This window comes from Artibeus jamaicensis, unplaced genomic scaffold (assembly GCF_021234435.1).
Source record: "Artibeus jamaicensis isolate MK-2021 breed Jamaican fruit bat unplaced genomic scaffold, CSHL_Jam_final contig_781, whole genome shotgun sequence".
NCBI classification, from domain to species: domain Eukaryota; kingdom Metazoa; phylum Chordata; class Mammalia; order Chiroptera; family Phyllostomidae; genus Artibeus; species Artibeus jamaicensis.
Window position 1 is genome coordinate 5,695,047 of NW_026521968.1, and position 21,118 is coordinate 5,716,164.

The 21,118-nt window shown below is 52.9% G+C and overlaps 1 protein-coding gene and 1 long non-coding RNA gene across 8 annotated transcripts in view; one reads left to right on the forward strand and one right to left on the reverse strand.

Annotated features, from left to right (window-relative positions):
* Window positions 1-20,650, forward strand: part of GAS7 (growth arrest specific 7) — a 208,885-nt gene extending 188,235 nt beyond the window's left edge. For all 7 annotated transcript variants that reach the window (XM_037155061.2, XM_053672675.1, XM_037155064.2 and 4 more), the window contains 7 exons: window positions 1,537-1,611; window positions 6,723-6,801; window positions 12,580-12,708; window positions 13,611-13,734; window positions 16,765-16,844; window positions 18,263-18,361; window positions 18,973-20,650. In XM_037155061.2, the coding sequence (XP_037010956.1) occupies window positions 1,537-1,611; window positions 6,723-6,801; window positions 12,580-12,708; window positions 13,611-13,734; window positions 16,765-16,844; window positions 18,263-18,361; window positions 18,973-19,086 (700 nt within the window). In that variant the 3' untranslated portion in view covers window positions 19,087-20,650. The remainder of the gene's footprint in view (window positions 1-1,536; window positions 1,612-6,722; window positions 6,802-12,579; window positions 12,709-13,610; window positions 13,735-16,764; window positions 16,845-18,262; window positions 18,362-18,972) is intronic.
* LOC119056598 (uncharacterized) lies at window positions 12,559-14,232 on the reverse strand. The gene is made up of 3 exons (XR_005083914.2): window positions 14,170-14,232; window positions 12,902-12,934; window positions 12,559-12,623 (listed from the first exon to the last, which is right to left on the reverse strand). It is a non-coding gene; the product is annotated as an uncharacterized LOC119056598 (long non-coding RNA).
* Window positions 20,651-21,118: the final 468 nt, after the last annotated feature.

Consider the following 21,118-nt stretch of genomic DNA (forward strand, 5'->3'; position numbering starts at 1 on the left):
CTTTTTAACTGTAACAACAACAAGCAAGTAACAATTCTTTGGCATCTTAAAGCACCTCTTTTTTTACTAGCCCCATTTTCTGTTTATATAATGAAATCTTCTGTGGCCCATTGAACTGGTAGGGAATTGAGAGGCTGCATAGTCTCAGGTGCAAAAAAAAAATAGCATAAAACAGGCAAATAGGAAAATGGTTGTAAAAGCTGCAGTTTGAATACACTTATGGTTTATGCTTATACAAAAATGTCAGGTTTGCAATAAATTGGAACCTGCCAGTTGAGAACTCTGGTCTTTTCTGAGACGTGTAATTTCTCTCAGTCCACCTTGGGGTCTCATAAAGAGGGCCTGTCAGAGCCGGGGGAGACGCAGAGTAGGGAGCACACAGGGTAGGGGGCAGGTGAGGGTAGGAGGCAGGTGACAGTGGTTGGCTGTGGCCTCAGCATGAGGAAGTGGGCAGGAGGCGCAGGTGAGGCAGGTGCTGGCACTAGGGGTGACATTCTGGAAGCAGATGGGCCTCATGCCTGGGGCATGTGGTTGTCCTTGGGGCCTTTGGAGACCTGCAGTAGAGAGTGCGATCTGGTAGGGTCTGCCTTCCAGAGAGAGCTCTTGGCTACAGGCTGGACGCTGTTGGCTGGCTGTCCCTGTCACCCTGAGGAGGGCGGGGCTCCAGGCAGAGCAAATAGAGAGGAAGTGGTAACTACAGAAGACCTGGGGACAGCCAGAGAGGCCACTGAGAGCGAAGCAGTGTCAGAGGGCACAAGATTGTGGGTGTCTTGGTGCCGAATCATGAACTAATAATGACTCGGTTAGGCTGCCCTTCTGAGCGGCAGGAGGGAAGCGCTGCAGCCCCGGGAATCTCTGGGGTTCTCCCCATTTGCTGAGTGATGGACCCGGGGCAGAATACCTCTGACAACACATTGGCCACAGCTGCGCCAGATAACACAGAACACTCCCCGAAGAGTTGCCTTGGAAGAGTGTTGGGGCCTGGGAGCCAAACTCAAGGCAGCTTCCCCCTCTGGGGAAGTAGAATCAGCCAGCTCTGGGCACTGCCTGGTTTCCATGGAAATAGTCATGCCCTGCAGGCCTGACAGTTACAGCCACTGGGGCTGGGAGACAGTCAGGAGCACTTCCGTCTGTGCCACCTCGGAGGGCCTAAACCCAGAGCTCTGGGGCTAGAAGGGAGAGGGCAGCACCGGGCGTCCCCGTGGCCTGTCACGAGTCACATTCGTTCACGTAAGGGTCTCCGGTGTATCCATCCTGCGTTAGGAGCTATGCAGATGACAGCTTCTTGTCTGCACAACCTGGAGAAACAGCTGGGAACAGCCCATTTGGTGGATGATGACGTTCAGACCATTTCATTTATTCGTTCCTTCAACAGATATTTACTAAGCACCTACTATGTGCCGGATAGACCAGAGCCATGTACTCTCAGAGCTTATGGTCTGATGGGTCCCTCACCTGGTTAAGAAGCAGCAGGACTGCAGGTTAGACGCAGAGTCTAGCACTGCAGAGCTGACGTGGGGTTTCCTCCCTTTGCAGGATAAAGATTGAAGAAGAATATGCAAAGAATTTAGCTAAGCTCTCCCAGAGCTCCTTGGCCGCCCAGGAGGAAGGGTGAGTGGGGAGGACGGTGATGGGAATGGGGGGGGGGGAGGCCCTCGGGAATGGGGACCCCTTCCACCCGCCACTGTTTCCTGCCCGGGGCCCAGGGGATGGGGACGTCTCCATAGGCCTGGCTTCGGGCGGGCACCCAGGACTCCAGCTGTGGACACGCAGGTTCAAAGTTAGCACTCCCACACTTGTGGCCAGGGGCTTCCTGCCATGTGCTGGATTGTGTCAGCCCCCCACCCTGCCCTGTCCCCTGGGAGCTGGGCACCAGCCCCCAGATGCCCACGCCTGCTCCCCTTTCTCTGAGAGCAGGCTGGCAGGAAACTGGGTGTGAGAGGATTCTGCACCCAGCCCCTATGTAGAGTTTTCTCCTGTGGCTCAAGGCCAGGCCCCCCTCCCCTCCCAGCTGAACAGTCCAGACCTCCTTGGGTGGGACTGGGCTGGGGGAGGCCGAGCCCCACTCCCCCAGCCACAGAAGGATCCCTAGTGGAGGCAAGACTGCAGCCTTCTCTGCTCTGTCTTGTTAACGATGAGTTTTTGGCCCGCTGGTGGGGATGTAAAATGGTACAGCCACTGTGGAAAGCACCTTGGCGGTGACGCAGAAAAACTAAACCTAGAATCACTGTATGACCCAGCAGTTCCACTCATAGGTTTGTACCCAAAAGAGCTGAAAACAGATATGAAAACAAATGCATGTACTTGAATGGTCATAGCAGCCTGATTCACAATAATCAACAGGTAGAAACAACCTAAATGTCTATCAAAGAATGAATGAATAAACAAATTATGATATGTCTATATTGGATATAGGATGGAATATTATTTGGCCTTAAAAAAGAATGAAGTACTGATCCATACTACTATATGGATGAAGTGAAAGAAATAGGACGTTGAGGTTTCATGTTATATTATTCCACTTATGTGAAATGACCATAATAAATTCATAGAGACAGAACAAAGATTGGTGGTTGCCCAGGTTTGGGGGGAAGGACGATGGGATGGGGATTAACTGCTTAACAGGCACAAGGTTTCTTCTCATGGGGGGTGTGCATAAATCTGCTCCGGCTGTTGCAGCGGGGCAGGACTGTCTAGGTGGCTTAAAAACCAGAACTTCAGTTTATCATGGTTCCAGGGTCTGGGAGCCCAACACCACAGTGCCAGCAGGGCTGGTGTCTGGGGACAGCCTGCCTCTTTGCCAGTAGCCACCCTCTGGCTATGGCCTTTCCTGGTAAGGAGAGAGAGCAGGTGCTTCAATGTCTCCTCTTATGAAGACTCCAATGTTGTGGGATCAGGGCCCCTCCCTTATGACCCCACATAACCTCAGTTGCTGATGTAAGGGGCCATCTCCAACTAACAGCTGCACTGGAGGTGAGGGCTTCAACATAGGACTTTAGGGAGGCACAAGCATTCAGTTCACAACAGGGTGAATGAAACGGCTCAGCCCCGGCTGGTGTGGCTCAGTGGATGGAGTGCTGGCCTGCAAACCAAAGGGTCACCCGTTCGATTCCCAGTCAGGGCACGCGCCTGGGTTGCAGGCCGGGTTGCCAGTAGGGGGCACTCAGGAGACAACCGCATACTGATATTTCTCTCCCTCCCCCTCCCTTTCCCTCTGGCTAAAAATAAATAAAATCTTTACAACAAATAAAACAACAAAAAATGTTCCGAACTAGACAGAGTTTGTGGCTGCACAGCATGGCGAATGCACTAAATGCCACTGGATTGTCCTCATTAAAATGCTTGCTTTTATGTCATGGAACTCCCACCTCAATAATGGACACGAAGACTCCGAAAGTCAGAGTGTAAGGGTCCCTGAGGCCCCTACCAGGTCCAGCCTCCCTCCGACGCAATGTCTGAATCTCCTCTGAGAGGAAGGGAGCGTTCTGTGGTGGGATGGTTGTGGCTGTCAGAGAGCTGTGATATTAAACAAGTCCAGATCTGCTCGCATGGCTGGAACTCCCTCAGGGGACAGGGCTTTGCCAACCAAATGTGGCTTTAATCAAGGCCTCTGCATGGGCTCAACATGCAGCCAGCAGGCCACCACCAAGTGGTTTTCACCAGCCTGTCGGCCACAGGCCACAGGGCAGCCCTGCAGGGCTTCCACAGACATAAATGAGGTTACCTCCAGCCACTTCTGCTCCATGCACTGGGCTGAGGGCTAGAAGAAGGAGCATATAGAAATTGCCCTACCAGCCTGGGCAGGGGGCTTTTCTGGGCATCTCCATGCCCTATGATGCCAGCACTGCCCCAGAATCTTCCCGCTTCCACCTCCTCAGCCTGGGCTGCTGCCAGGGACACTGCGTCCTGCCAACACGCGCAGCATATGCTCCCAGCTGAACGGGCCAGGCCTGCACCGCCGTGCTGTACACACATGCACCTACAAACTTGGGACAACAACTCACACTCACGTACGTGCATCAACACCACTCACTGCTAACATGGGGGTGAACACATGCCCATCGCCATTGCACACGCACACTAACCCCACGCATACACTGCTTCCAGCAGGCACTGTCAGGGGCAGGGTAACCTGTGGGCCCCCACCACAGTGTGCAGTGGCTCTGTTTTGCATTTACACACAGCTTTGGACAGTAGCCCAGTCCACACTGAAACTTTCAAAGTGCAATGCTGGAGCCTAGAAATGAGGGGTAGCCTAGGAAGTTCCAATGGGGAGACTCGAGCTGTTTTTGCCACTGGACCACTGGGTCCAAATTGGATTCCACAGGATGTGTGTGCATTGGAGAATAAACAGACTCAGGTTGTTCATTCTGCCTTCAGTGTTCCTCGCCTGGGCGAAAAGGAAATGGGATTTGGGTCTTCACTGGGTGATAATTGTGACAGTATCATGCGTTTTGATCTGGTATGCCGCAGACTATATATTGAAACAGAAATATAGCTCAAATTTTTTTATCAACCTCTTATCAGCTGAAAGATTTCCCTTCAAATAAAAAAACTGTAAATTGCTTTATTCTAAATTATGAAGTTGGCCCCAAGGGGCCTGGAATATTAGGACTGGCTCGAACAGACCCATTTTTTAAAGATCTTATTTATTTTATTTTAGAGAGAGAGGAAAGGAGGGAGAAAGACAGGGGGAGAAACATCCACGTGAGAGAAAAACATTGATCAGTTGCCTCTCACATGCACCCCAGCCGGGGACTGGGCTACAACCCAGGCATATGCCCTGACCTGAGAATCGAACTGACGACCTTTCACTCTGCAGGACAGTGCTCAACCATCTGAACCAAAGCTGCTCAGGGCTTAGAAAGACCAAGTGAAGGTATAGAGTGACATCCTCCCACCTGTGAATATCCATCCTGGAGGTGGGGACAAGGACCTTGTTCTGATCCTGAAACTGCACTTCCTCCTTTCCGTCCAATAGCCCTCAGATGACACTGCCAGGCCACCACTGTGGTCATTGCACCAGTTACTGACCACATGCTCCGCTGGTGGTGGACATGTGGATCCTCAGTACTACCCGGGGCCTTTTTGGCTTGTGGGCTCTTCTTTCGCCTTCTGCAGGCTCGTGTGTGACTCAGCTACAGGGACAACGCCTCCCTCTCCATCACCCTTTAATCAGGTTCCCTCCTCTCCCAGGACCGCATCTGTGGGCTGTGTACTGTGCTGATGTTCACTTCCGGTCCGTGATCCATCTTGAGATAGGCCATGTGTATGGCATAAGGTCAGGGTCAAGATGCTTTTCCCCCTGTGGATAGGCAGTTATGCCTGTACCATTTGTTAGAAGACCATCCGTCCTCCTTTGAGATAATTTGGCATTCTTGCTGCACATCAGTCACCCACATCTGTGAGTCTGTTTCTGGACCTGGTATTGCATTCACTTGTCTGTGTGATGACCTCATCTGCTTCCACCCCCTCCTCACCCTGCCTTGGACCTGCTGCCCTCCTCCCAGAGCAGGTGAGGAGCCAGGCGCCCCCCCAAGCTGCCCCCACACAGCTCCCTGGAGCCTGGACTCTGAGTCCAACAGAAATGTCAACAGCCTGGGTGGCCCCATTTCTCACTCTGTCTCTTTTCTGGTGGGATCCCTGGCTGAAAGCACCCAAGGGGACCCTTCTTTGCTGGCAGGCTCCTAGATAAAGTGAGTCAGTCGTCTCCCATAAACACCCACCTCAGCCTGAGCCAGCACCTCAACCAGACAGGCCTGGGCTGTGATCAAAGGGATCCGTTCTGTTCTGTTGGGTAATTCTCAGAGCTGCTGGCTTCTCCGCTCGAAGCCCAGGAGCCTCGCAGCAGGTTCTCTTTTAATCAGCTTTTCCACTCGAGTTTAATGAATTCTCTGGGGGAAGTGGTGTTTTGACAAAATGAAGTGAACTGCACATTCAGCCTGGGTTACTGGCTGGGTGCAGAGGTCCCAAGCGAGGTCTCGGGATTATTTGGAAGGTTGGCGAGGTTGCAGAGCTGCGAATAACCTGCAGGCCAGTCTTGGGGACCTCAGGAGATTGCTCCTGCTTGAAGCATCCTGGAGTGGAAAGTGGTTTGGCGCAGAGGACCTGCCGTTTTCTGGTGAAGCTGTCTGCAGCACTGGGGCTCGCAGTTCAGATCTGGTGCCAGCGAGGGCCACCACCCTGCTGACGATGATGGAGAGCCTGCTCTGCTACGTGGGCGTTCCCAGGAGGTTCCTAATCCAGGTGGCCCTCCTTTGCTCCTCCTGGAAGCCAGGCTGTTGGAGGCTGGCCTGCGTGCAGGCTGTGTGGCACCTTTCATGTGAGGAGGGCTGTGCCCTGGGAAGGCGTCTGTCTTCCCTCTGTGATTTACCAGCAGGTGTTTGTGCCCTGTCAGCAAACTAGGGAGAGCTACCTTGAAGGCAGGGAGTGAGCAATCAGCCTGCTCTGGAGGCCCTCCCTGCCATTGTACCCCACCATCCTTGCATCTCCCCAAGTTCTCTGGGTTTCTGGATGACTTCCTCCAGTCTGCCACAGTCTCTTTTCACAGCTCCTTGGCTCGGTCTGGGATGGCTTGGGTGGAAACGCTGTGCTCAGGTTTGTCTGGTGCCTGGTCTCTGCCCCATCTAAGCCCCAGACCCTGGGCCACGTGCTTCCCCTGGACCCGGGGTCTCAGACGTTAGTCACTGTCTACAAGCCTAACAGTCTGCTTCGTGTTGCAGCTCCCTGGGAGAAGCATGGGCACAGGTGAAGAAGAGCCTCGCAGACGAGGCGGAGGTTCACCTCAAGTTCTCTGCCAAGGTAACCACTTCCTGCGGCCTCTGTAGGTTGTTGGTCTTCCACAGAGGTGCACTGCTGAAGTCTTCCCAGCTGTCTCTCCCCCGTGTAGTGTTGACCAGATTCTGTGATGTGAACTTCAAGAGTTGAAGTGGCACCCCATTGGACAGTGCGTCCACCATACGTACAGCAGGGTCAGGAACGAGAAGTTTCCATCAAGGGCACAGACGCTAGTTAAACGTCATGAGGCAGTGATACATGCTGAGAACCTAGGACCCTCGCTTTTAATATAATTTAGTAATTTTAAATGTAGATCATTTTATTTCTTTTTAATCCTCACCTGAGGATATGTTTATTGATTTTAGAGAGGGAATAGAGAGAGAGGGGGAGAGAGAGAGAGAGAAACACTGATATGAGAAACATTGATGAGAGAGAAACATCAACCACTTGCCTACCATACCCTGACTGGAGATCAAACCCGCAACCCAGGTACGTGCTCCGACCAGGAATTGAACCCACAACCTTCGGTGTATGTGACAATACTCTAACCAACTGAGCCACCCAGCCAGGGTAAGATCATTTAATTTTTAATACTGGCTGTCTTTAGCAACCAGCTCATAAAATCCCTACAGATTTTGCCCTTGGGTCCAGTATCAGCCTGCCCAGCATCCCTCTGTGAGGAGGGCAGAGTCCCCTCAGCTCCTCAGGTAAACTTGTGAATGGTGGAACCCAGCCAGGCTTTCAAAAGAATGCATTTTCTACTACTTCTTGGTGTCCCGAGAGACTGCACTATGCCAAGAAATTGTTTGTTTGTTTGTTTGTTTTTGTTTTGTTGGGCTTTGTAACAAAATTTCAGACCAGGTAAGTGAGGCTTCTGTCATTGCATCTAAAGACTCAGCTCTGTGACCCTGAGGTTCTGGTCTGTCTGATCTGCACTCCATACGCAGGGTCACGCCCAGCGCATGGTGGATGCACAGTCACTGTTTTCTGAAGCAATGAATGAACAGGGCCCTCCCACTGTCTCCTCTTGACGCCCTGCTGCTTTCAGACCTCCTTCCTCAGGGTTTGCTCCATGTTTCCAAATGACCCCCTCTTCCCCACTCCCTGGCTCATACCTGCAAATGTTCCCTTGGGCTTTTAACAACTTTTCAGGGGAAAAGTGAACCAAGTGTCTGAGTGAAATAATTCACACTCAAGTGTGCATAGCTGGTGGGGCGCCCATGGGCATGCTTGCTCTTAAAAGGAAGAGAGGCACCACTCCCAGTGACCTGGGCCCCTGGGGATCCACGCTCTTCCTTCCACCCTCCCGCCATCACCAGACAGACATCAGGGCCTGAGAGGCCACTTGGACCAAGTGCTTAACCTCTCTGAGCCCCCATTTTTAAGTTAGGGGACACACTACCTCCTTTACTACTAGATGGTACTATGTCCCCCAGTGATGGCTGCTTCTTCCTGGGGCTTCCACGCTCTGTGCTCATGGGCCCTGTCTCTTTTCTGGTGCTTTCTCCATAGCAGTCGCAGCTCTGGGCATTGGGGTCCCCACGGGACGCGTGCTGTTGGAGGACAGGGGCCAGCTCTGTGCCAGGCCTCCCCGCCCCCCTCACAATGGTTCTCTGCGCACAGAGGGCAGAAGGAGTGACAGGTGGCTGAGACACATGAGGGGTGGAAGGAGAAACCGTGCTACGCCAGCTCCTCACTGCTCAAGGACGTTAGTGCCCTGAGAGCAGGCTGACACCCAGGTGGGAGTGAGAATTCCTGGCTGACAGGAGCACACTCACCTCTGGCACCAAACACTTCAGGAGGAAATTGCTGCTCAAGCTCCAGGAGAAAAGGGAGCTCAGTGGACTAGGCTCTTGTCTGCCTCACATACACTGAAGCTATTTTCAGGCTGCGGGTCGGGGGTAGTGTTTCTCGTAGGTCTCCCTTCCGTCCCAGCCCCCAGCAGCTCTCTTCTCTGGGGACAGAGCCCTCCTTTGACTGGCGCCTGAATGGGAGAGGGATGGGAAGGCTGCCCTTGGGGCGAGTGGGGCTGAGAGCTGCCTGTACCTCTGAAGGGGCCCCCTGCTGGGTCCCCAGTCCTGGGGGCATTTACTTCCCTTCAGTGGGACCCCTGCTTCTGGATTGTTTATAGTGCTCAGGTGACTAAACATTCTCCCATGCTCTGTTTTTCTCTATTTCCTTTTACAATGACTACTTCTGGGCACCAGAGGGTTTTCCCCACAGTGGCCAGTTTTGACCCTAGCGGGGTGTCCTGCAGTGTAACTCAGTTCCATACTAACTGCCTGAAAGTGGCATCAGACCCCACAGGGTAAGGACACAGCCCCACGAGACTGCCAGTTGCAAGCAGTGCGTCCCCAGCTTACCCACACTTGTGTTGACTTGGCTACAAAGCAAGGGCTCACACAACCCCCTCTTCAGGTTTGATACTTTGCTAGAACAGCTCACAAAACTCAGGGAAACATTTACTTGGGTTTACCAGTATATTCCAGATTCAAGGATGTGAGGTGATGCAGGTGAACAGCCAGGTAAAGAGGCACAGGGAACAAGGTCTGGAAGGGTCCTGAGCCCACGAGCTTCTGCCCCTGTGGAGCTGGGTGTGTCTCCCTCGTGGCCCCTGGACGTGTTCACCAGCTCAGAAGCTCCCTGGGTACTGTAGTGGAGGGGTTTTTATGGAGGCGTCACCATGCAGGCACAATCAATTCTTAAATTAGTCTCCAGCTTCTCTCCCCTCCCCAGAGGTTGGGGAGTGGGGCTGAAAGTTCCGAGCTTCCAGTCGTGGCTTGGTTTTTGTGCTGATCGGCCCCCATCCCGAAGCGATTCGGAATCCACCAAGAGTCACTTCCTTAGACCAAAAGAGGCTCCTATCACCTAGGAAATTCCAAGGGATTCAGGAACCAGGGTCGCAGACCAAATATTAAAACAAAAGATGCCCCTGGCACTTTGATTGCTTAGAAGATCACAAAGGTCTTAGGCACTCCGGCCAGGAGCTGAGGACAAGCACTGAAATATAAGTATTTCTTGCCATATCACAGAATCTCAGTCCTGTAAGTATTCTCGATAGTTACATGCAGCATAGAACTCATTTCTCACTTTTATCAACCACCCGGCCAGACAGCGTCTCCTCTTCACAAATGAGAAGGGGTAGGGGAGGCCACATCCCAGCCGAGAGGGCTCAGCCAGGAGAGGACCGAGCAAGCTGGGTCGAGCCACCCACAGGCCTTTCTCCAGACAGACCAGTGGCATTTAAAGCACAAATGCTATTCTGAGGAGCTCTCTGCCCTCTCTTAGGGGCTGTCCACGGTGGTGTAGGAAGTCACCGACGGGAGCTTGGGAAGAATGTCCACATAAGTCAGGTGTCTCTCTGACAACCGCTGCTGCTTCTGGCTGGTGGTCAGGGTCCGTGGCCTTAGGCAGTCACTGAGGCAGCCCAGGGGTTGCATGGTTATTCGCTGAAAAGGAAAGAGCTCCCAGGATGTGTCATTTGCCATGGATAATAGGGCTCTGTGTGCCCCAAACCCATGTTAACCCCTGCCCCAAAAGGCTCGTGGAAGTTCCACTGTTCCATGTCAGGAGTAGGAGCCCTTCAAGAAGTGCAGTTTTGCTGAGTCAGACTCTCAGGCTTCTGTAGTCTTCGGGCTGAGGCCATTGGTAACAGCAACCGGCTGCTGAAAGAAGTGATTGCTCTATAATACAGAGAAAGTTATACCTGGCTGTGCCCAAGAAGGGACAACAGGAAAAAACCCTTCTGTTTGGGGGAATACCTAGTCATGTGAGTAGAGGCCATGTGTTCAGTCAGAAGAGTGTGGGGCAATGTGGGGGCCTGGGGGCATGAGTTTAAGTCAGTGCCATCACCAACAAGCTTCCTGACCTTGGGCAAGTTGCTTCACATCCCTGTGCTTCCAGTGTTTTTCATTGGAAACCTATTTGCTGGAGACCCACAGTAATACATTTTACATGGCCCCACAAGGCACAGGTGTGCACGCCCCATCTACTCGTGCAGACAGGCACACGTGTGCAGAGCCAAGACACACATTTCATGAAACAGTGCTTGTCTTTCTGCCTCGAGTGCATTTCACATTCATATTTTCCTCATGTCTGGTCTGTTCCCATCAAAAAGCTGGCCCTAACCCGCTAAACTGATCTCACCGCTCCTAGCTACCCACCATTTGAAAAACCCTGGGCCGGATAGTCTCTGACATGGTTTGCATCTTGAGATGTCTCCTCTTGCCTTCAGGGTCGGGTGCAGAGGGGAGAAGGCTGAGCATGGGGCTCTACACCGGCCAGCGGCGTGGACCCCATAGCTCGTCCCCTCCAGGGCAGGCCAGTCGGGCGTCCACCAGGACTGGCTTCTGAGGACTTGGGGCTCCAGCTAAACAAAGACGCTTGACAGTTCCAAATGCATATAGAAAGATACCCAGCCAACTTTGTTTTGAAAAATTACATCTTTTAGAAGTACTTAAAATATAGAGGGAGAATCCATGGGACTGAGTCACCCCCGACAGCCGGCAGTGTTATGTTTCAGAATGTCATTCAGAACTTGGGGAAGCACTTTGCAGTGTGGACAGAGCCTGGGGCTGGGCCCAGGAATCCGAGGGGCCCGGAAAGCCCCTCCAGGTCACTTCTTGGTGCAGTGAAGTCTAGAAACCCACTCTCTCTCCAGGTGCTCAGAAAGAGACCCCAGAACTACTGAGTCGGTCGGCCCAGGCCACCCTCACGGACCCCCAGTCGGGAGCAGTTGGCTGGGTCCACTGAGCAGCGCCCACTCCTCAGCAAACGCCTGATACACGTGGGAAAGGGGTTCGAGGGTCGTCCATAGCTTTCCAGTTTGTAGCGTCTTGCGTACTGCCTCCAGGTGCGGGTGTTTTCCCTGTACGAGGAAACTTGCATGGGCTCAAAAAATAATAGCGGGCGAATACAACTAACGTGAGGAGGAGAAGGGCCCTCGGGGAGCCTGCTCCGTTAGCCTTGGAAGGTCTTCCAACAACAAAGCTGTAGTCTTGTCGCCCAGGGCATGGGGCTCTGGAGATCTTGTCACTCCGTAGTGAAAGGGGCCTCACTCCACAGCAGCTCCAGACAAATGCAGGCACAGTGGTGGCCCAGGCAGCAAGGCTCCTGTCCACCTGATGCTCAGTCGTGTGTGATCGGTTCTATAGAACTGGGAATGCGTAAGTCCTCGAGGTCACCAGAGAAAAAGATTGGGTAACAGGAGCCTGGTGAGGAGGGAGAGAAGTCACAGAATCCCAGAGTGATGTGTGTTGGGGGAGGGGGTGGTATTCCAACCAGGGAAGTTCAGCTGTGCTTTCCACAGATGCTTTTGGGGCAGGTGGAGGCCAAGGGGCTGGAAGGCCAAGTCAGGGGGGCCTAGGAGTTGACTTGGGTGGGGGCTGTAGGAGCCGAGCCAGGGGTTCGGTGGGGCTCTGAGAGGCTCTTTCAAATAGGCGTGGGAGAGAAGGAATAAAAGAGAAGGAAAATGCTTGAAAAATACTACCTGCTCCTCTCAGAGCGCAAACCTCTTTCTGTGGCCTTCAGAGTGTGCGTGGGCTGGTTCAGGAGATGGTGTCCAGACAGACTGGCCTGCCAGCAAGCCCTCCCTGGGCACAGGGCACTGGAGGGGCCTGTGAGTTTCCAGCAGGCTCCCACCGTCTACGACTCCACTGGATTGTACCCTTCCTGTCAGAAAGGCCAGGCCACTGCCCCAGGCCCCACACCTACCTGTGGGGGTGGGAGGGTACCCTCTCTCTTCACCTGCTTGCAGCTGACACCCTGGGGTCCTAAGGATGTCCCCCTTGTTCTCCTCAACAGCTTCACAGCGAGGTAGAGAAGCCCCTAATGAACTTCCGTGAGAACTTCAAGAAAGACATGAAAAAGTGTGACCACCACATTGCTGATCTCCGCAAGCAGCTCGCTAGCCGCTTTGCTGCTGTGGAGAAGGTGAGGGGCACAGGACCCTGGGCGGGTGGGGGATGGGGCCTCCTGGAAGACCATGGGCTGAGTGGGATAGTTATGGGGCGGGGGGACTCCAGGCCATACCTCCCCATCCCTCACCCAGCCAGAGATCAGGAGCTGCTTCCCTGTGGCTCTCAGATCCCTGCCCAGAGGGCCAGTGGAAGCAGGAGAAGCTCACCTGCCATAGGCAATGCAGGGCTCCAGCAGGCACCTGAAACGTGGGAAAAGAGCCTGGATGTGCTTCTGTTCCACTTGTGCCCCTTAGGGCCTCACTTATCAAGTTCTCTCCTGACTGAATCACATTCCCCCCCAAGTCTGTGAGGTCCGAGCTAGGTGGGAGCTGCTGATGGCCAGCACTGGGGGGGAAGCGAACTCTCCTGGGGGGGCTGACTGCAATGGCTTAGGGTATAGGAGAAGGAGGAGCATACGGTTGCAGGCACGCCAGAATCTGCCAGCTGCCGCCACCAAAGGACCCCTCCTGCCCCAGAGTGGGGTGCTGGTGCTACCATCTGCTAAGCACTACTGAGGGGTGATGGAGATGACCTTGTGCTCCCTCCCTACCCCTGCCCAGGCTGAGATTTTAGGACTGCCCATATGTGCACATGTTCCAGTGGAATTCTGGTCAGAGAGACTTGCTGCAGGCCAAGTCAGGATCTGGTTGAGAGAGACAGGGAGGGGAAGGCGTGTGGCAACCTCTGCCTGGCGACTAACCAGCTGAGTAATACTGGTCTAGCAGCTTAGCCCGTCGGAGTCACGGCGGCACCACCCACAGAAGCAGGGAAAAGGAGGACACTTCCCTAGGAAATGGGCAGGCCGGGCGCCACGGCCCATGGGGCCCTCCGGGCTCTGAGCCCTGTGAACAGCCTTCCCGCGCCCTTGGCCCCCAGGCCCGGAAGGCCCTCACAGAGCGGCAGAGAGACCTGGAGATGAAGACCCAGCAGCTGGAGATCAAGCTGAGCAACAAGACAGAGGAGGACATCAAGAAGGCACGGAGGAAGTCCACGCAGGCTGGTGAGCGTGGGGCCATGGCCCATCCGTCCTCACCGGGTCCAGGAAGCCCCGCAAGGCGAAGGCTGGGGGTGGGATGCCTGGAGCTGCAGCCCCCAGGGGACGGCCACAGCGGGTGCTGCACAGAGGGGTTTTCACAAGGCTGGGTCTCCGAGTCCTGGCTCTCTGACCAGGAAGTGGTAACGCCCCCGTCCCCCAGAACTCCCGGGTCCTGTCACTGTGTGGAGCCCCCAGGATGACACACCCCACCCCGCAGGGGGTGATGCTCACCCGCAGTGATGGGCTCCTGCCCCGGCAGGGCTGACATGTTAACAAAATAACCCACATTGCAGAGTCTCCCTGAGTGAGATGCCTGCAGTGAGTTGGTTTCTGCTTCCACCTGGTGGTAAAAATTAGCTGATGCCCGAGGCAGGGGGAGAGAAGCCAGTAAACACTTACTGAGTATTTCTGAAAACAAAAAAGTGTTTCACTGCATGGAAGGACAGTGCGTGTGGCTCTCCGGGGCTGAAACGTGGCTGTGGGCAGGGCTCAGGTCCGATGGCCTCTAGGTCTCTTCTGCCAAACCCGGCACGACGATTCCTCACGGAGAGAAGCGGCCGCGTATGGACGTTTTGAAATAAGATGGTATAAAAATAAGTCAACAACGAAATAATGTGAACACCACAGTTGATATACAGGTCTTATAATGCACACTGATAAATTACTGGATCCAGAAACAGCAGACATAATGTACTTACTGGGAGCGGGGAGGGAGACTCGGGAGGAGGAAAGGCATCCCCAGATTCATTTCATTAATGAAGTTTTTAGATACAATTATGTTATAAAACCAGTATCTCTGCTTGGGAAAAACTTTAATCATCACTAAGAATATAAAATCTTAATTTGCCAGATAAAATCACCATCCATATTTCCTAGTATTTTAATTTTTAGTGTTTTTAATATCTGTATTTAAACTTACACACACTAGATCCTATTATACTCTGTTTTCTAAAGTTTTATTTTAATTGCTATATCTTACAGATAGCTCTATTCCATTACCTATACATCTGATTGCCCACCCACTCATGTGCACTGGACTTTTTTAATGGTGGAATAGTATTCAGGTGTGTGATTTTGTGAGCTGTGCTTCCTCATTTCCCTGACTGATTTCTGTAGGACTTTTGGATTGGTTTGGAGTGTCTGGCAGTGCCAGCATGGCTGTGTTATTGCAAGTATGTCTGCATCTAAATCTGTGTATAGAGAGAATAGAGATGTGAATTTTCTGGGTCAGAGTTGTACTCATCCTGATGGGTATTTCTACGTTGCTTTCCAGAGTGGTGCGCCCACCAGTAACATGGGCGGAGGCCTTTTCCCTAAACGCTCGTCAGCCTTGTGTTATCAAACTGTGATAGACTTGCAGGTCGTATGTGACTTTTTCTGTGAATCGGTTTGACAGCCAAGATATTGTGGTTCCAGGATCCATGCCTTAACTCATACTGTGCAGAAGGGTTTCCTTCCAAACCCGTGCGCTACATAGAGATAAGACACACCCTCCCTCACTTACCCTATTTCCCGATGTTGCAGGAGCTACCAAAGCATGTTCTCAAAACCAGGATTGACAAACAGGGCTTTGGGAGTTTCGTATGGTACCTTTATAGGGTGGCACACTAACTAAATCCTGGATCAGGCCCGGGGTCTTGACAGCCGTGCATTTGCAGTGAAGTATTGGCTTTCTTCCCTCTGGTTCCAGTCCTTCTTGAGATCAAAGGCCCAGTCCTTGACCTTGGACCAAGAGCAAAATGAACAAAGCCCTTTATTTGGATTCTGTTACTCAAGGGTTGTCTCCCAGCTAGTGGTGTGGTTCAGGGAGAAGGGAGCTACTGACCAGGCCCTGGGTCCTGGGGACGATTTCGTTTGTTTGTTTTCACTTTCATACCAGAATGGGCAAGATGATGTTACAGAAATAACTTTGAATCTATGCCCATGACTAGATTTAAAGAATAAGTGAGTTAGCCTTGGTTGGTATGTGAGTCGTTCCTCCCATGAGCACAGACCACAATACCTTCCTCTCTGGACTCTGTGATGATCTGAACGCTAGACCAAGCTCTGCCCTGGAGGGCGCTTCTCTAACTGGGCTGTGCACACGCAGCCTGAGGAGCCGGTGGAAGTGCAGTTTCTGGCTCACTCTTGATGTCGGGTATGTCCAGCACTCAGCGTTTCTAGCAAGGTCCCAGGGCACATGGATTCTGCTGGTCTAGAAATGGAGTTTTGTGTGGCAAGGTTCTGGGGTGCTGGTGCCTCAGTAATGTTTGCAGTTACTTTATAGTTTGTTTTCTTTCTAATTACAAAATGTTTCAAAGGTGTATACGATTGTAGAGAACAATATACTAGCCATCAAGATTGAATAGTTGTGTTTGTTTCAGATCTCGTATGAAGGAAAGTGCGGTGGAGAGAGCTCCTTTCCTCCACCCAACCTGTTTCCTAGAGTGAGCGCTACCCTGGAATTGGTGTATAGTGCTCAGTGTGTGTTTTCACACCACCACCGTGAATGTGCGAGCCACACACCATCGGACACATTACCGTGTGTTTCAGAATGACATCCGTTGCATATACACACACATACACATAAATGGACATAATTTGCAAAGTTTTCTTCTTTAACTAGTACCAAGTTGCTTGTGACATGTTTTAATGAAAAAGGACTCTCCGATGTGAAATGAAACTACCATCTTTAAAGAGGACACATTTCTTCAGCTCATGATACTGTTAGGGGTCCTAGGAGTAACCCCCTTCCCATCCCCTACCCCCTACACTTAAAAACCTCCATCCTGAATTCTTGGTGTCTGGGGTCAAGTTCAGCTGGACACTCTGTAGCTGGTCCCTTAGGGTGCTGGGCAGCCGCTCTCTTTGTTCTGCTTCCATTCCCACCCCCCACTTTCCATTGGCTTCCATGGCCCCAAGGAGAGGGACTGGCACGGCTGCGTGCTGTCCTGGGGGAGAGGGCAGCCACGGCCGGCCAGGGCGCAGTGTGACGGTGGCACTGGCCTTTTCCAGGGGACGACCTCATGCGCTGTGTGGACCTCTACAACCAAGCCCAGTCCAAGTGGTTTGAAGAGATGGTGACCACCACGCTGGTGAGTGCTTGGCAGCACAGAGGCTGGTTCTCAGGGCAGCCAGGGTGGAGGCTGGTGGGCACATGGTGGTGGAGTGGCAGTGACTGTGGAGATGGTCGTTCTATCTGTTCGTGGTGGGGTCAAGACCTCGACTCTGGGCCAGTCTCCGCTGACTCCAGGCCTTGCTCTGGGACTTCCTAACTGCGTAAACATGGGTGAGGGTTGGGTCTTGCTGTATCCTCCTTGGCTGTCCCCCGAAGGGTCAGGTTCAATTGAAGATGTCCCTAACTGAGTTGACAGTAGGCCCTTTAGGACAAATAGACAAGCTATAGGAAGGGTGACCTCTCACCCACCCCCCCAGAAGAGTAGCAGTTCCTGCAGAGAAGATCCTTGTACAGCACATAAGGGGTGAGGTTGGGGCACTGTGTGGGAGCAATGGGGGAGCCCCATGATTGGGGGCATGAGGAATAGGCACCAAACCCCCTTTTTTGCCTCCCTGAGTTTTCTTGTGAACAGGCAGCATCTCCTCAGTCAGCCCCTGTTGCGGTGAAGTGTGTTAGGCATTTGGGTCTCGTTGGGCCAGGTGAGAAAGGAGCATCATGCCAGCTGTTTATCACATCGCCCCATTGCTCGAAGCCACCCTTGTCCACCCAGCGCAGGACAGTGACCTGGTTTTCCTTCTGGTTAATCTCCTAATTAAGCCCCCTGCTTTACTCCCCTCCCCAGTTAATCACCTGGGTGGTGACCTAGTTGTGCACAGAAATAACAGCCTAATCCCCTAAATTCCAAAGATGTGGAACCACCTAGAAACCAGCAGGCAACCCCTTCCCAGTCATCCCGTTGACAGTGGCCACCCTACTCGCAGCCCCCGCCTCCCGTGGCCCGGCCTCTGGTCTGTCCCTCAGCAGTATGTAGGGGTGGCCTGAGGATGGCGGCTGCTCAGCAGAGGCCCAGGGAGGCACAGACACTCCCCCCACCCGCCGCACGGGTCCCTTTTGTCCATCCCACCAGGAACCGGGGCTGGGGCTGCACTGGTGCAATAACCATCATGAAAACAAATGCTGGTTCAAATCTCGCTCCTCCCATCATTCCACGTCACTTAAGGCAGGTGGCGTTACTTGTCCGAATGTTCATTCCCTTGTTTGGAAAATGTGGAAAAAAAGATGACCTCTCTCTTAAAATTACTACGAGCACGATGAAGCGATGCACGTAAAGCTCTCAGTGCCCACCGTGCCTGGCCGGGCAGAGGTCCAGAAATGGCAGCGGCCGCGTTTTCATCCTCTTCATCATCACTGCCAGAGGCCCCAGAGGTCACATGGGGTCATGTCTGAGAGGGTGGCGGCTTGTATTGTGTGAGATGGTAGTCTGGGACCTGCCTGGTGGGAAGGTCCCCATGTGGAGGGGACGTGCAGAGCTCTCTGGTCTCTCCTCCTGCACAGGAGCTGGAGCGGCTGGAGGTGGAGAGGGTGGAGATGATCCGGCAACACCTGTGCCAGTACACACAGCTGCGGCACGAGACAGACATGTTCAACCAAAGCGTGAGTCCCTGCCCCCGCCCCCAGCGGAGGCCAGCAGGACCCCGGGTGACCCAGGGTCAGGGAGGGCCACCACCACTGCTCTGTGCCAGGTTACTCGGTCACTGCGATGACTCTGTTCTGGAGATGGGCGGTGGACAGGTTTGGGGTGGCCTTGTAGACTGGCCTTCACTCCCATGCGAACCCATCTCATTGCGGGAAATAGAGCTGTTACCCCAAGGAGAAAGACGCTCACGACAGTTAAAATGGTGGAAGATGCCATTGCCTGCCCCAGTGATTTCTTACCAAAAGGAAAAAAAAACTAGAAATGTTCAGAATATCTAAAGCTAAAATTTCATTTGTCCTGTTCTGTGGTGGTAACCCTGGGAACAAAGGTGGAAGTGGTCGCAGACCCGGAGCCATCAGGGCCACCCTGCCCTCTCACCCAGCCCTGGGGTCAAGGGTAAAGGGCACGGAGTGAGAAACAGGGTGGTGGGGACCAGAGGCCCCAGGGCCCCACAATCCTCCAGAAAGGCTGCTCTGACGGGCACAAAGGTGCGAGCAGCGTGGCTCAGAGGCAGCATCCCCGGCCCTGCTGCCACCTCTGACTGCATCCTCTTCTCCATCCCTTGCAGACAGTCGAGCCTGTGGACCAACTGCTTCGAAAAGTGGACCCAGCCAAAGACAGGGAGCTGTGGGTCAGAGAGCACAAGACGGGCAACATCCGCCCCGTGGACATGGAGATATAGATGGGCTCACGCAGCTCCCGGGGGCCTGCCAAGGAGCAGGGCTGGGGGTCCCATGGAGAGTAGGTAGTGGTTCCTGCCACGGGGCCTACTGCCAACTGGAGCTGCCCTCCCACCCACTCTCCTGGTCCACTGAGGAGAGGGAGGGGTGTGGGCTGCAGCTCGTACTTCCAGAAGGGTGGCCCAGATGGCTCCACTGGGAGGTCCCTAGTGTTCCCAGACCAAGAAGATGGATCCAAAGCTCAGCTCTTGTCTCCGAGGCTGAAGATCCCCAACTCCTGTGCTGTGCTTGCCACTTCAAGGACAAACTGAGGCTGGAACTTTGTGGTCCCTGCTGAGTACTGTAGAAGTCATCTCTCTACCCAGAGCCAACTGTGTCACACACTCAGCCTCTGGAAGCCCCAAAGTCCTTCCTCCAGCTGGCTCTCTTGTCCCTGAGACTTTGGAGGGTCAGGGGACGGAGGTCTCTGTCTCCAAGCCAAGTGTCAGGGTAACAGTTATGAATCGAAGGCACCATTTAGCATAGCCCTCCCTCAGCATCCTTTGCAGCCCTCCCCCATTATCTTTCCCATTGTATTCTGGGAGCCCACAAACTGGCTCCTCTTTGTCACCTTTCATGATCAAGAGTCTTGGGAAGAAGACCTGGCTCCTGTCTTCCCAGACCAACCCTGCCTGGAGAGGTCAGGGTGGAACTACCTCATTCAGCAAATTAGCCCTCAGTGGAGTATCAAATAGTGTTTCTTAGTAGATCAGCATCCTCAGTAAAGTCGCCTCTCTAAAAATCCCAATCTACCCAACTTTTAGATGCTCCCTTCTCCCTCCTTCCCCTTTCCAGTCTCTTAAAGGGTCTGGGTTAATCCTACATAGGAGACAGAGTGGGGCAAGTCTTTATCATCCCCAGGTGGCTCCACCTGCTTGTGCATGCTGACATTGGGATCACTGTCCATTGTATGGCTTTCTCTTACTGGTGGTCACTGTGCAGGCATTGAAGACTCACATAGCCACAGTAGGTTGTCACCCACTGGCCAGTGTCCCACCACCTTGGCCTCTCAGCACCTTCTGAACATTCCAGAACCCTGCACCAGGCAGGGTTTGCTTGGTGCTGGTATAGCCCTCCCCTTTCTTCATCTCCCAGTGTCTGGAAAAACCTGGTCTAAGTGCAGCTTAGGAATCTTTCAGGGCTGCCATCGGGTCCTTGCACATCTCTTTCTCCTTTTCCTGACCACAGCAAACATGTTAAGTCTTGAGAATCAGTTCAAAATGTCCAGAAGAAGAAAAGGGACCTGAAGGAAGTCATGCAGCTAGCAAGGTGCAGATCCTAGCCTGAAACCCACACCCTGAGACCCAACCCATCTTTCTAACTTAATCTTCCCACTGATGACAGGATTATCTGGTTCACGGGACCCACGTTTCCCAAGAGTACAGAATTCTAAGAGCACAACTCACTGGCTTTCAGTCTTACTTGCCAGTGACTAGTGGCGTATCTTGGATCTTTTGGTACCTTTCTTACACTGAGTCAGAATCACTCTCTAATCGTTTATGGCAGAAAGATGCCGAATTTACTAAAGCAAACCAAACTTTGTCCTGTTTCCTATTGACGCACCTCAATCAGAAAGATCAGCTTGAAGGCTTTCATCAACATGGATCAGTCCATGGCACAGAGAAGCACTCCCTCTGGATCTGGGATTGGGCCAGCCGTGACACCAGCCAGCAGTTTCAGTGTATTATTTTTTGGTTTCTTTAATAAAAACAGGTGCTAGTAATAATTGCTTTGTGACTTAGTAAACTAATTTATGAGTGATTTTCAAATATTCAAAGCCAACAGGCTTGTTATGAACCCAGATATTTTGAGTGGATATGCTCATGAAATTTGTCTTCTCATTTCCACCTGAGGATTCCAGAGTCTTCTGGTCCTCACTGCAGCAGAGGCGCTCTTGCCTCTTCCAGGGTGGCCCGAGCTGGTCCAGGGTGGGCCAGTCTGTTTTCTGAAGTCACTCATTTCTCCCCCATCACCTCACCTCAGTCTCGTTAGCTT